We start from the raw sequence: 14,451 nt of genomic DNA on the forward strand, positions 1-14,451 counted from the left end.
ATCTTATAATTTTTTTTTCCTTTGTTGAGCATCTCGGGTTAATATTGTAATTATAATTAGCTTAATTATTTTTCTTTATTTCGTGGATTCCAAAATCCAAATGGATCACAAGTATCATCTCCTCAGATCCATTCCTAAAATCGAAAAGAAAATTCTAATTTGAGTGTAGGAAGTATAAAAATAGAAAAAAAAATAAAAATGCCATGCTTTTTTCCCGAATGTCATAAATCTGTCGTTTTTTTTTTAAAAAAAAAGCATAAAAACGACGTCGTTGGATTACTGTTTTGGAAGGCGAAATTCAAAATTGTCTCTACAAAGTTACAAACACATGAAATGAAAGAGTCAGAAAAAGGACCTAAATCAAGTCGCTCAAACCATAAATAGCGGTGCAGTCTACATTTTTCTCAGCTTCAGTCTCTAAATTTTCTTTGCTTTTCTCTCTCTTTCTCCCATGGAAACCCTAGCCGCTTCTCACCGTCTCCTTCCGGCGAATCGGAGATTCGATGCTGCTCCGACTTGCGGTAACTCTAACTGCAGAGCTACGAACGTTGTTTTTGGCAACGGGAGAGGTCTGAATGGAGTTTCGGATAACGGGAGAGCTCTGACATCGGGTTCTCTGGCTCTCGTCAGCTCAGGGCGTCGTTGGCATGCGGTCGCGTGCTTGTCTCACTCGTCTCCTTCACTAGGTATTCCTCTGATTTAGTGTCAGAAGTGAGTGGCTGTGTTTGGCTAGTGAGGAAATGTGGGGAAGGGAAAGGAGATTTGGATTTTTGAATTTTTGGGTTCTCGTTGTTTAGGGCCGGGGAAGAGGCTGCATTTCCTGATATGAGATGCGGAGTTTTGTTTTCTATATTTTATTATTATTATTATTTTTGTTCTGTTTTTATTGTGGTTTCTCAATGACCAAACAGGGAATTGTGTTGGTTTTAATTGGTGTGATCCAGTGTTTGCAGTCGACCATTCAGCGAAGTTTTTTGAAGCTGCGAAGAAGGGAAATTTAATTCCTCTCCATCGATCCATATTTTCTGATCACTTGACTCCAGTTCTGGCTTATCGATGCTTGGTTAAGGAAGACGACAGGGATGCACCCAGCTTTCTGTATGAGTCGGTGGAGCCTGGTATTCAGTCTTCCAATGTTGTAAGACCTTTACTCTTTGCACCTATACATAAGGAATAGCAATTGTACGGATATTATGAAAATGTTGGAAGGGTAAAGGATAGCGCAACACCTGGAAATTTTGGATCAGGATTTCGTAAGTGGAGTTAGGCATGCATATGTAAAAGGATGTTGATGTGTTCTTTTAGCCTAAATCTGGGCATTTTCTGATTTGCGTTTTTAAATGTTTATGTTAGGGAAGGTATAGTGTCATTGGAGCCCAACCCACCATAGAAATTGTGGCAAAAGAGAATATGGTTACAATTATGGACCATGAAGCAGGTTCTAGGACAGAAGAGATTGTGGAGGATCCAATGTCCATTCCTCGGAGAATGATGGAGGGGTGGAAACCCCAACTCTTAGATGAACTTCCTGAAGCATTTTGTGGTAAGACCCCTGAATTGTTAACTTGAGCTTGTAGAAATCCCAATGAATATCATTTTAATCCTTCATGATTTTGTTAATTAATGTAAATCCAGAAACACATCTGTCTCCATCCGAGCAAAGGCTTGCTGCTGTTTGGGAATGTGGAGGGCAGCTAAGAATAATTTAAATACAAACCGTGAGAGAGATCAATATTGGGAGAGAGAAGATTATTGTTTCATCTTAATCCAACAAAACCTTACTCCATCTATGTGGGTTCAACTGCACATTTTAGTCCAGCTATAACCCTTCCTACAACTGTATAGGTCCTGTTATGTATTTCACACTGCTAGAATTTATGTGCAATATTAGGAGGGCATGGAGGATTTTACAAACATTGATTTATATCTTTGTGATGATGTTATCATAATAATTGTATTATTGAATTTAACCTAGGTATGGTTAGGATAATAATTGTATTTCTGTTTGTTTTGTCTTTTTCTTTTTATTTATATCTACTATCTGAACCAACCAGATAAAATTCTTGGTCGGACTCAAGCTTTTCATTTGTTTTGTCCATCCTTGTGTTTTCTTTTTCTGATTGGAAAAAAATATTTTGCAAGTTTGTTGGTTTTGTAGATTCCTAAGAGATTTCCCGATTGATATATTACTACACAGCTCGTCCTCAAAATAGAAACTTCATTATCAAATAATTAACTATCTTTATTGATTTACTGCTTTTCTGTTCAGGTGGGTGGGTTGGTTATTTCTCATATGATACGGTGCGTTATGTGGAAAAGAAAAAGCTGCCATTCTTGAGTGCCCCTAAGGATGATAGAAACCTACCTGATGTTCATCTAGGCCTCTATGAGGATGTGCTTGTGTTTGATCATGTGAAGAAGGTAGTCTCACTTGATCCATGAATCATTGATTTATTTTAAAACATATGTTTAATCACGCCATCCTATTCTTTGCATTCTTTGCATAAAATTCCGAATATATGTATGTTTTAGAGTTATCTTCCATTTTGGCATTTCTTTAATTTGAATGGAAGGCTTTCTTTTTGCCCCTAAATGTTCTTTAGGGCTCATTCAGACTGAAATAAAAAGTTGGACATCTGTACTTTGTGTCAAATACATATCAATAAAAACACTGATACAATGTTGTAATTCAGAGACTCTTTTATACTGGGGAAGTTCTCAAACATGAGTGTCTATGAAGAGGTTGCCATCTTCGTATTGTTCTCCAGCTTTTAACTATGGAGTTCATCTTGAATGGATAAGATGGTTTCTTTTGTTAAATTGATTTTCTTTCATTTGTTTTTTAAAGATTTTTTAATTGATGTAATTTGTTTGACCTCAGCAAGTGTTTGTGATTCACTGGGTGCGATTAGATCAATATTCTTCTGTTGAGGAAGCTTTCAATGATGGAATGAACCGATTGGAAGCTTTAGTCTCAAGAGTACATGATATAGTTCCGTAAGCATTCATTTTTACCCATCATTCTCGTATCGTTCTTAACATCGATATTCCTTCAAAGTTCATTTTTATCATGTTTTGATGGTTGTCAAATTCAGCCCGAAGCTGGCTGCAGGTTCAATAAAATTACAAACTGGCCTTTTTGGTCCTTCATTGGAGAAGTCAACAATGACATGTGATGAATACATGAAAGCAGTATTGGAGGCTAAGGAACATATCCTGGCTGGGGATATATTCCAGATTGTATTAAGTCAGCGTTTTGAACGACGGACATTTGCAGACCCATTTGAAGTTTACAGAGCATTGAGAATTGTTAATCCAAGTCCATATATGACTTATTTACAGGTGTGCTTGCTCTTCCATTTATTTTTGGGTTTAAGTGTTTATTTCATGCTAAAGTCTGACCTTTCATTTATTTATTTCTTGTTACCAGGCGAGAGGGTGTATTCTAGTTGCTTCCAGTCCTGAAATTCTCACGCGTGTGAAAAAGGTTAACTATTACAATGAGCCTAGGATTAATCAAGTCAATGATGTTATTTTTCCACCACTCTTAATTCTGATGATGGTGACATTTAATGATACCATTCCAAAAAAATTTGTTTTCAACCCTTGTTTTTCTTTTCCTGCAAGGTAATGAGGTTTTTCATATTTTTATTTAGATTTTCATTTTCATCGGCACTGACTATCAAGGATTGGCCCCCTTCCATTCTTATTTGCAGAACAGGATTATTAATCGACCTCTTGCCGGGACTGTTAGAAGAGGGAAGACACCTAAAGAAGATATCATGTTGGAAAACCAGCTTCGGAATGATGAAAAGCAGTGTGCTGAACACATTATGTTGGTTGATTTGGGAAGGAATGATGTTGGAAAGGTGAAGTGCACCCTAATGTCTTATTTATTCATAATAATTCTGAATGATTCTAGAGTATTCTATAATTTTAGGTTGGAAATAGTTTCTCAACTCCCCTTAACATGCTACTCTGCTTCCATTTTCAAATTTGTTTGTCAAAAATTCTTGGATGAATCCAAATGGTTTCCTGGTAAATTCCTAATTGCAAATCCAAGATATATCTTGCAATGGTGTATTTTCAATGAATGGTTTATGGGAGAGTGATGATTGGGCTCACTAAACATAAGTGGCTTTCTAATTTTGAAAATTTGAGAGACATAAAGTAAAGCTCAATCTACTAAAATTGCTACCCATGGATTTGGCATCAGATAAGCCTTCAAAGATATGTTGTTTTTGTGTGGTCTACTTTATTGGTCACATGATTGAAGGGCAACAACCATGCATCAATTGGTCATTATTATTTAGTTGTTATTAAGTCCTTGAGCTTTGGCTCAATCCTCAAGTGGCTAGGAGTTGGGCTAGAGATGTGTGAGGTTGTAGGTTCTAGTCCCCATCAAGGATTGAGAAAAACAACCTGTCAAAAAAGGAAAGTTTAGTTGTTATTAAGTGATTTTCTAATTTGGTTCCGCAGGTGTGGCTGGTGGGTTTTTGTGGTGGGTTTATCCCTGTGTAGTCATTTAGGGGTTTTTTTAACACAATTACATTCCATAGCATCTTGAAGAGACCTTGAATAGGTGGGGCTGATTTGAAAAATCTGGTCTGGTTGCCTAACTTTGGACTCTCTTCTTTAAAACTTTGAGCTTTGTAAATGAAGAAAAATGACGGGAATGACTTAAGATAGAACCAATTTCTATTGTCATGTCTTAGTGTCTATGTGAAGGTGCTACAGACTTCGAAGATGCATCTTGATTCTCCTTGTAAACTCACTTGAGTATGGAGGATGTATACAAGTCTCAAATAGTGTCATACTGATGTGTGTTGCACCAAAAAAAACTCCTGTATGTTGATGGATTCTTATGGAAATGGATCGCAATAGTACCATATTACCAGTTATAGATTTAATCATTTAAAGATTTATCTGAAGTTGCTTCTCTGATGACACTTTATTTACAATTAACATATCTTAATCTTATATGTCTATATATATATATATAAATTGTCTAAATTTCTTTTTCAGAGCATATGCTTAATGGCCATAATTTTGTAGTTAATACTAGCTGTTCTTACAGGTGTCCAAACCTGGTTCTGTGACTGTTGAAAAGCTCATGAATATTGAGCGCTACTCCCATGTCATGCACATCAGCTCCACGGTAAATATAAATTTTGTAATAATTTATCAAGGCTGTTTTTACATATCATCATAGGATTTGATAACATAATATAAAAGGCAATGGATGCTGGAGAAACATATTAGTTTGTTATTCAGTATAACAACTGATTCATTACTAATAAAATCCTTAACCGGCTTTGCAGGTTACTGGAGAATTACTTGATCATTTAACCAGCTGGGATGCTCTACGTGCTGCATTGCCTGTTGGAACAGTTAGTGGGGCACCAAAGGTATGCACGCACCAACCGCCTTCCTTCTCTAATTACACATTTGTGGTGTCTGGTTGTTTGTGGTCCTGAGTTGTGAGGAAATAAATTGTCAAGTCCATCCAGGCTTTCACGAGTACGCTAATGCATGATCTATGTACCTGTTTTCATGAGGGTCCATTTTATGTCGATGACATTGTCAGCTCTGCTACAATACAGGTGAAGGCCATGGAGTTGATTGATCAGCTGGAAGTCACAAGGCGTGGGCCATATAGTGGTGGTTTCGGGGGAATTTCCTTTTCGGGTGATATGGACATTGCCCTTGCTCTGAGAACCATCGTGTTCCCATCTGGAAGCCGTTTTGACACAATGTTCTCATACAAGGATATGAACAAGCGGCGAGAATGGGTTGCCCACCTTCAAGCTGGGGCTGGTATCGTGGCTGATAGTGTTCCCGCTGATGAGCAGAGAGAGTGTGAAAACAAAGCTGCTGCCCTTGCCCGTGCCATTGATCTTGCGGAGTCTTCATTCATTGAAAAATAACTAAGATTTTTTGTCCACCCTTTTAATCCATTTTCGAGTAGCACTAGAGGGAGGAAACTTTTCAATTGGATCTCATGATCCTAAATTGTACAGTGTTCATCAGGTTGAATTTTTAGATCAAATAAAGCTATTTATCTTGTCTTGTGTCTGCTTTTGAGATTTTACCTCAGCTCTACATAAAATATGAAAAAAATTTGCTTTCTTCTTGCATCAAATGAAGCCAGAAAGTGCTTTGCTCTCTTGCATATTAACTGTAGAGGCACATACACAGCCATATTGACTACTTGTGTTTGTGTTCTAATATGTTGAGTGAAATTAGTAAGTTACACACTTCTTATGGTGTACTCAACCCTTTCATACGCAAGTCAAAGTTGGACAAACCACAATTTTGCCCCCTACCATTCATCTTATTTTTGGGTTGTACTTTTGCCACCAACCAATGTAAAAAATGTACTTTAATTATAACATAAATTGATAGCCTAACCTTTCTCTTGGTTGCTTTGTGTATAGGCTACCCTTTTGTCCCATGTGCACACGCCAGGCCACTGGTACTGAGGACATGTGAGTCTATTACATCGCCTCCCGGAGTAAAATCATCCATTCAATTCGTAAGATAGTGAATGGAGTGCATAAGAGCAAAAATCCAAAGGAGCACATGTGATAAGCCTTGACGTATGATCTGACATGGTACTTGCTTTGAAGAAATTATTCTTGCTTCCGTCTCCATCGTCCCTTCTGAAATTTCTTGGCTGCCTCTCCTTCGGATCTGCAAGGTTCACCTATCATAACTCTCTGTTTCTCCTCCTTTGATTTAATTTTTTAATTGGTGGGGTCCTTTTCAAGAAGGGTCATCCGATTATTGGGCTCTTTTTGTTTGATGAAATGTCTGGAATGAATGTGTGCTGCTGAATCATGCAGGGTTTTATAGTTTTCTTTTCCTGTTTGTTTTGGGTATTGTTCAGGAAAGATGGTTGTAGGGTTCTTTCATTTGAGTGGTGAATCCACTTCGTTTTTCAGAATTGGATTTGATTTATAATTCTAATTTGGGGAACTTGAAAATCTAGCCTGTCAACTTCTCCCTCGCTCTCTATATCTGATATCTGGGCTTACAATTTCCCCCAAATGTATATATGGGTCTAGGGATTTGAAGTTATATTGTCTTTGAGCATATGGGGGTTTTCAGTTTACATTCAATTTCCTGTCCGTGGTATATAATGGAAAAAAAAAAGAGAACCAACTTTGGAATTGGATTTGACACCTTCAATATAATGTGTCAATGGGGTCTATGGCTTTTGTGCTCAATTATTATTATTATTATTATTATTTTATTTTATTTTTCTGTTTGTTTACATTCAATTTCCTGCATCAAATAAAAAAAAAAAGGAGGGGAAAAAAAACCTGAGAAATTGGACTTGAGATCTCCAATTGCATATTAGACTTCAATCCCGCAGCTGAAGAAATCACACAGCTTGGTGGTACATGCATTATGTGAATTATGTAGGTTTCATTGTCTTAACAGGGAATGCTATTGACTGGACATACTTGCATAAATTGTTGGTGAGCTCAGATCAAAACCCTTCTTCAGATTGCTCTTATGGCAGCCACCAAGGTCTACATAGTGTAGGTGCCTCTGTCTCAGTCATTACTTGCACATGCACACCATTGATATGAATTTGGAATAATTTGGTTTCCTTCCTTCCTTCCCTAAACAATTACCATTTGTATCTTGCTGTACAGGTACTACTCCTTATATGGGCATGTGGAGATTGTGGCACGGGAAGTACAGCGGGGAGCTAATACAGTTCATGGTGTTGAAGCAACACTTTGGCAGGTAGTTTTTGGATATCTCAGGCAAAATGTCGGTGAGATACGAATAGGAGGGCTAGAAATCTTATAGTAGTTTTAATTTACTTTTGACTGGATTGGGGTGGAACAGATACCTGAAACACTCCCTGATCGGGTGTTAGAAAAGATGAAGGCCCCTCCTAAAGCAAATGATGTTGCAGAGATCAAACCAGAACAACTTTCAGAGGCTGATGGTTTTCTATTTGGGTTTCCTTCTCGTTTTGGCATGATGCCAGCACAATTCTTGGCCTTCTTTGATGCCACAGATGAGCTATGGGCATCTCAAGCTCTTGCAGGCAAGCCGGCTGGAATCTTTTGGAGTACTGGTTTCCATGGGGGAGGGCAGGAGAATTCTGCGTGAGTTTCTTCCTCTTCCTTTTGCTAGCTCTTATTTATGATGTAAGTATGCTGATATTGCTAGTGTAAATTTTCTTCTAGATTTGATCCATTTGATAGGTGAATTTGCAACTTTTTAAACTGTCTTGTATATGTTCCCTTAGAGGCTCCATGTAGCTTTCTCACATTTAACCCCCTTCTTAATATTGGGTAATGTCAAGGTGCAAAAGACTAGGAATGGTAATTTCTAATTGCTTGTTACTCTGCGTCTGCCAGTTCCAAGCTTTCTCCTACACAATTTTCCTTGGAATTTTCAAGATAATAACTACATCCCTTCTGGTTAATTTATGATGATTTCTCATTCTATCGCTTCTCAATCCAGCAAGTAATTCTTTTTCCTTTTGATAAGTTCTAAAACACCTATGGGAGCAAACCTTGGTCACTCCCACAAGTATCTAAAGACTCGTAAATTTCAATTCCTAAACATTATTTCTCCTCATGGTTTAGGGTTTTAGGGTTTATCTTGGAAGTATTAGGGCTTGGAACATATCAAAGGAAAAGGCTGGTGACTAATGCTTTGGACCATGAGGGAGTCTAAAAGTGAAGCTAATTAATTACCAATGAACTATTGCTTGTCTCAGTTTTTTTCCTGGTTCTCCAGTTAAGCAAAAGCTGGTAATTAGTTGATTTTCAGTGTTCTAATCTTCCTTCTAATCCGTCTCTGCAGATTAACAACCATTACGAAGTTAGCACATCATGGCATGATCTATGTTCCTCTTGGGTACACCTTTGGGAAAGGGATGTTTGAGATGAATGAGGTGAAGGGTGGCTCTTCCTATGGCGCTGGGACATATGCAGGAGATGGATCTCGTCAGCCCACAGAGCTGGAACTCCAACAAGCCTTTTACCAGGGTAAATATGTCGCAGAAATCGTTAAAAAGCTCAAAGTTTTGCCCCACCCTCCAGCCCCAGCATAGCAAAATCCCGTTGTGGATGATCCTGTACTACAAGTTGAAGGAAAATACAAACTTTAACAGCTTCAGAATTGATATGCTATTAACTTATGGACAATTCTGAAGGAACCTAACAGATCCGGATTTAGACCGTTGAATGAAAGTACAAAAAAATTGAGATCTGTAACACACCATTCTCAAGCAATAGGATCTTTTGTATGCCCCGTTAAACACCTCTGTCAATGCTTTTAGGACAAATTAGCTTATTCATTTACTTTCTTTCTTTTTTTTTTTTTTCAAAATAGAGATTTTTATCTTAAAAGGGTGTCTGATTGGCCCCACGAGTTGCTGAGTTTTCATGAAGCTAAAACAGCTGGGAAGCCTAGAAAATGCATGATAGGAGTGATTTATAAATTATAGGGACAGATTCTTTATACAGGCTGTGCCCAACCCAATATATATTGGGCTTTTCTCAATGGCACTTCTTTACTGTCTCACCAACTCCCTGTTTGGACTGATACGAATTTGAGGGGGAATCTCCTGGTTTTTTATATTTTGTCTTGCTTCTCTCATTAGTCGCCTAGATTATTGGCCAAAAGAATATAACCCCACCTATCAAAAAATTATTGTCTGATCAACCACATGAAGACTTTATTTGAAGAGTTATTTCATTAAAAGGATGAATAATCCTGACTTCAAAATCTAATTTTTTTTATATCTTTTAACTTAAAAAAAAGTTAATTTTTGATCAAATTCCCCTTTTTATTGTCAATTTTTTATTATTAAAATATAGATATAAAAAATCTAAAGATCAAAGGACATTTATGTAAAAAATGATTTATTTTTGAAGTTCAGATCTACAAAATTGAGATTATTTCTTAAGTTAGAAGAGATTTGAAATATTTTGTTTGATTCATTATGAAAGCTAAGAAGAAAAACTAAATACGGACAAAAATAATTTATAATTTTTTTATTGGTATATAATTCTAAAAAAAGTGAAAAAAAAAAATCTGTCATATTTTTTTCACTTTTCCACTATTCGAATTTCGAACTGACTGGTTAAGAATGACATGTACTATCTAAAGCGACATCGTTTTCCCGACTCACAAAATTGAAAATTAATTAAGACACTTCCTCCCGGCCCAACTAATTCTGCTATTTTTGGTAACCTCCTCGTCAAAACGACGTCGTGTTGCCTAAACCGAGGTTTCACCTTCTCTGCCCTGGCTTTGACTCTGAGAACCTAACATCTTCGTTTTCCATCGGAAGCTGAAAATGGAGGGCCTGTGGCGAGCCGCGGCTGGGCTGGACCCGAAGCCAGAGGACTACGAGGGCGTGGATTTCTGGTCGACCCCCGAGCGAGCCGGCTGGCTCACCAAGCAAGGCGAGTACATCAAGACCTGGCGTCGCCGCTGGTTCGTCCTGAAACGAGGCAAGCTCTTCTGGTTCAAGGACTCCTACGTCACCCACGATTCCAAGCCACGTGGCGTCATCCCGGTGGGTACTTGCCTCACCGTCAAGGGCGCCGAGGACGTCCTCAACAAGCAGTTTGCCTTCGAGCTCTCCACCAACCGCGACACCATGTACTTCATCGCCGACTCCGAGAAGGAGAAGGAGGAATGGATAAACTCCATCGGACGCTCCATAGTCCAGCATTCGAGATCCGTCACGGATTCCGAAGTCGTCGATTATGATTGCAAACGGTGATCTGTGTTTGTGCTTGTATACACCAGAGGTGCGCTCCATCTCGTTAATCCTCTATACGCGTGTGTACATAAGATCGTTTTCGTGGCTCTATTTGTAAAGAAAATTGTATTTTCTTTTCTTGTTGGATCTGTAATTTTCTTTAATTTGAGTCGGTTGTTGTTCTAATTGTGGCGCTCTCCTTTCTACGGGTTTGGATCGATTTCAAAAGGCTTTGGAATTTGTGATCTTTTATCGTCTCCTTTTGTTTGATTTCTTTTACAACTTCTTATTCGATCCAAATTCTTTGTGTTAGTTCTGTGGTTTTTTAGAGTGAGAGATTGTTGAGTTTTCTTTTTTGTGATGAATTCATTAATTGATTGAGTTCAGCGTAGAGTGTTTTTCCATTTCTGTTATTGGATTGTACTTCTTTATCGGTCTGTTAACGCAAGAATCTATTGTGTTGGAGGTTCATCAGCGATCCTAGGATTCTTTCCCTTTTTGTGCTGCTTTGGAGGTGTAGAACAAGAGGTACAATTATACTGGTAGATTATAATTCAAATCCTTACACCGAGAGGATTTTCCCTAATTGTACGTGTTTTTGCCATTTTTTCTTTCATCTCAGTAAATCTGTGGAGGCTTAGCTGCGATCTTAGGATTCTTTCCCTTTTGGTGCTCCTTTGGAGGTCTAGAAGAAGAGGCACAATTTTACTGGTAGTTTATCATTTCAAATCCTAATACCGATTGAATTTTCCATAATCGTGTGCGTTTTTGCCATGTTTGCCTTCCTCTTAGCAAATCTGTGTAGCTGTCAGACCATTCTTAAACATACTGTGAGTATGTTGGCCTTTGTGAACATCTCTAACAGGATAGTTCCAAAGCTGTGGCATGGACATTTTTAAGACCACTCTGATTACATTAAGATATGTTTAGACTGCTAAGTTATAAGGTTCATCTTGATATTTAAGCAAACCACAGTTCTAAGAAGAAGAAGGAAATAAAAGGTGAAATACTTATCAGAGTGACATAGCTAATTGGTTCTTCTCTTCTAATTGGGCGAATATAGTCTTGACTCTTTGAGAAGAATTGCTGAATCGAAGTTTAGGTAGGCAACTTGCTTGTAGACTTCCATGTATCTTTGAATTTGGTGCTGGATTAGAGTTACTGTATTGGGTTTTAGATAGGCGACCTTCTTTCGAACTTTCATTTGTTTTGAGGAACAACTGTATTGGTTTCTAGACAAGAGTCCCAAAATCTACACCTTCGAAATTGGTGCTTGAGAAGAACTACTGTATAGGTTTTTAGATAGGCTTGAGCTTGAAATATGCACCATTGGAATTGGTGCGTAAGAATGATTCCTTGACACTACTAGATCCTTCCCACGCCTCTGTATGCAAACCAGCGGACCTGCGAAGTGAGAGTAGTGTCAGTGCACCTTATGGGTGTCCCATTGGCAAGTTATAAAGGTTCTGGGATGATGAACAAGAGAGATAACTGAAATCTCAAATTTCGAGGCTAAGAACATATTGCAGTGAATGCGAGTGTGTGAGTATAAAGGTGAATCTATAGATGTCCATCTTAGAGATGTGTCTTCATCTTGGGGGAACATTACCTTTAATAGCTGAGGGGCGTTGAAGAAGTATCAGAAGTGGTTGGAGACTGCAGTTGTAGTGTGGTGAGTCATTGTTGTTGGGAATTGGTGGAGCTGCGCGCCCGTGATTAAGTAATTGAGCCTTTTGTATCCTGTTGTCAATTTTTAGATAGGGAAGCTTGCCTCCAAACTTCCACGCCAACTTTGATCTCTGCACTTTTGAATTGGTGCTTGATCAAGCGGCCATGGAGTTACCAATAGTTTGATGCTGGAACTTAGATTAAAAACAACTGGGATTTGCCATAGGCAAGTGACTTTGTGAACCTGCGCCGGTGTGAGATGCTTCATATGAGATTAGTTAGAGAAACAAACAAGCTACTAAATTTCTATATTGGCACATGGCCAAGCCCAAGTGGAAATCTGGAAGTTAGAGAATCATCAGCCTGCATATCTGAGCAGGGAGTTAAATTTATTGGAATCTGCCCTTTGGAAGTGATAATCATTGCTGAGGTTGAGTATCTCAGATGGAACAACAGTGGGTTTATCAAGGAAACTGACCTTAATATGAGGTTCTTTTTAGAGATTGAAGCTCCGTAGGAGGGTAGATTCCCTATGCTGGGAGGAGAGATTTCTCTACTGTATGAAGGTGACATGATAGTCAAGATAGCGCCTTTTCCCTTGTAGTGGTGGATATGACAGCCTGATACTCCATCCCCATTCCATTGCAGTCACAGGAATACAGAAATGGAATGAGAAGAGAGTAATCCTTGGATACATGTAGTGTGGAATTTGTGGATGTGATCAAGCACAATTCGCTGGATCAATTATTTCTCATGGCATATTGTAGAACTTTTACTTTCGGTCTCCAAAATAGGATAAATTAGAATCAGGAAACTAGTAGTTAGAAATTGGAACAAATTCTCAGAATTAAAAGCCATTGCACAATTTGCTATTAGTCTCACTAAAGCTACCCAGAACCAATTGTCAAGCACGTGAATTGCTTAAGGTGATGTTTGTTTGTTTGTTTTTTTTTTTTTTGGCTTTAATTTTTTTATGAAAGTAACTTGTTGTTTGTTTGTTTTTTTTTTTTTTTTGCTTTAATTTTTTGATGAAAGTAACTTGTTTTTAGATTTTATGTGATTTGTTATTTTTTTTTTTTTACTTTTTGTTGATTTATTTCTTATTTGTTAAGTTTTTTGCTTGAATAGAAAAAATTAAAATATTTATTTATTTATTTTTAATGTTAAAAGTGAATCATCATAACAAAAGTGAATTTATTGATTTTTTTTTTTTACTCTCTAATACTTAATAAAAATAAAATATTTAAAAACAAACAATTTTATGATTAAATGTGGTGTAATCTTAAGTTTTATTTAAAATTAAGTTAAAAATGCAAAAACTACCTTAGTCATCCCAATAACAGGTCATGATTATATGCATTCCAAATTTTTGAAACTTAATTTTAAAATTTATTTTTAAGTTAAAATCAACAAAATACAGTTTTTTGGTATTTTCTAAAAATGAAGTTTTTTCACAAATTGTTTTTAAAAATTCTCTTAAAGAACAAAAAACTAAAAAAATTGTTTTTAGAAATTGTCTTTAAAATATGTATATATATATATAGATTTTGTAAAAGATTTATAAATTCAATTTATATAATATTTATTAAATTTAATTCAACTTCTATTAAAAATAAAAATAGTTTTATAATTATAAATAAGTTAAAACATAAATAGCTTTTAGTAAAACATGAATGCTTATATTATAAAACCATTAAATTATGTTTTTATTAAAATAATTTGAGTTTCAAGCTCCCTTGTCTAGACATCTTCAAACATTTAATATTTTTTTCCCATTTCAAACTAGGCCCTTTAAAGGCTTTGAATATTGGAAAAACATGATTTTTTCTTGATGGGGGTACACCCAACATCTTTTGGAGTTATTATTTGCAAACAACACTAGATAGTCTGCGTCCTCAAGAGATGTGATCGGTAATTCTCAAACATCAAAATGAACAAAGTCTAGAATGTCCTTACTTTTTACGATAGATCTATTGAATCTTAATCTATACTACATACTGATAACATAGTGCTCATAGAATGGTAGATTTATAGTT

At 36.9% G+C, this 14,451-nt stretch overlaps 3 protein-coding genes across 5 annotated transcripts; all 3 read left to right on the plus strand.

The window, feature by feature from the left end:
• Window positions 1-256: 256 nt before the first annotated feature.
• LOC100255399 (anthranilate synthase alpha subunit 2, chloroplastic) lies at window positions 257-6,075 on the plus strand. Of its 2 annotated transcripts, none has more exons than XM_010652620.3 (11): window positions 257-686; window positions 945-1,138; window positions 1,354-1,543; window positions 2,270-2,421; window positions 2,882-2,997; window positions 3,096-3,342; window positions 3,431-3,487; window positions 3,717-3,869; window positions 5,078-5,158; window positions 5,322-5,408; window positions 5,604-6,075. In XM_010652620.3, the coding sequence occupies exons 1-11, from the start codon at window positions 452-454 to the stop codon at window positions 5,925-5,927; spliced, it is 1,836 nt and encodes a 611-aa protein (XP_010650922.1). In that variant the 5' UTR covers window positions 257-451; the 3' UTR covers window positions 5,928-6,075. The 2 variants fall into 2 exon arrangements, with proteins under 2 accessions (XP_010650922.1, XP_010650923.1); XM_010652621.3 differs by having other exon boundaries at window positions 954-1,138.
• A 110-nt stretch (window positions 6,076-6,185) lies between these two features.
• On the plus strand, window positions 6,186-9,383 carry LOC100258625 (probable NAD(P)H dehydrogenase (quinone) FQR1-like 3). Of its 2 annotated transcripts, XM_002279632.4 has the most exons (5): window positions 6,186-6,700; window positions 7,447-7,547; window positions 7,665-7,758; window positions 7,864-8,129; window positions 8,836-9,383. In XM_002279632.4, exons 2-5 carry the CDS (start codon window positions 7,522-7,524, stop codon window positions 9,083-9,085), a joined length of 636 nt encoding a protein of 211 aa, XP_002279668.1. In that variant the 5' UTR covers window positions 6,186-6,700; window positions 7,447-7,521; the 3' UTR covers window positions 9,086-9,383. The 2 variants fall into 2 exon arrangements, with proteins under 2 accessions (XP_002279668.1, XP_019076226.1); XM_019220681.2 differs by lacking the exon at window positions 6,186-6,700 and having other exon boundaries at window positions 6,708-7,547.
• Window positions 9,384-10,155: 772 nt separating this feature from the next.
• Window positions 10,156-10,933, plus strand: LOC100263774 (pleckstrin homology domain-containing protein 1-like). The gene has a single exon (XM_002279595.4). The coding sequence runs from the start codon at window positions 10,337-10,339 to the stop codon at window positions 10,766-10,768; it is 432 nt and encodes a 143-aa protein (XP_002279631.1). The 5' UTR covers window positions 10,156-10,336; the 3' UTR covers window positions 10,769-10,933.
• The last annotated feature ends 3,518 nt before the right edge of the window (window positions 10,934-14,451 follow it).

The sequence above is a fragment of the Vitis vinifera genome, chromosome 6 (assembly GCF_030704535.1).
Source record: "Vitis vinifera cultivar Pinot Noir 40024 chromosome 6, ASM3070453v1".
Classification (NCBI taxonomy): domain Eukaryota; kingdom Viridiplantae; phylum Streptophyta; class Magnoliopsida; order Vitales; family Vitaceae; genus Vitis; species Vitis vinifera.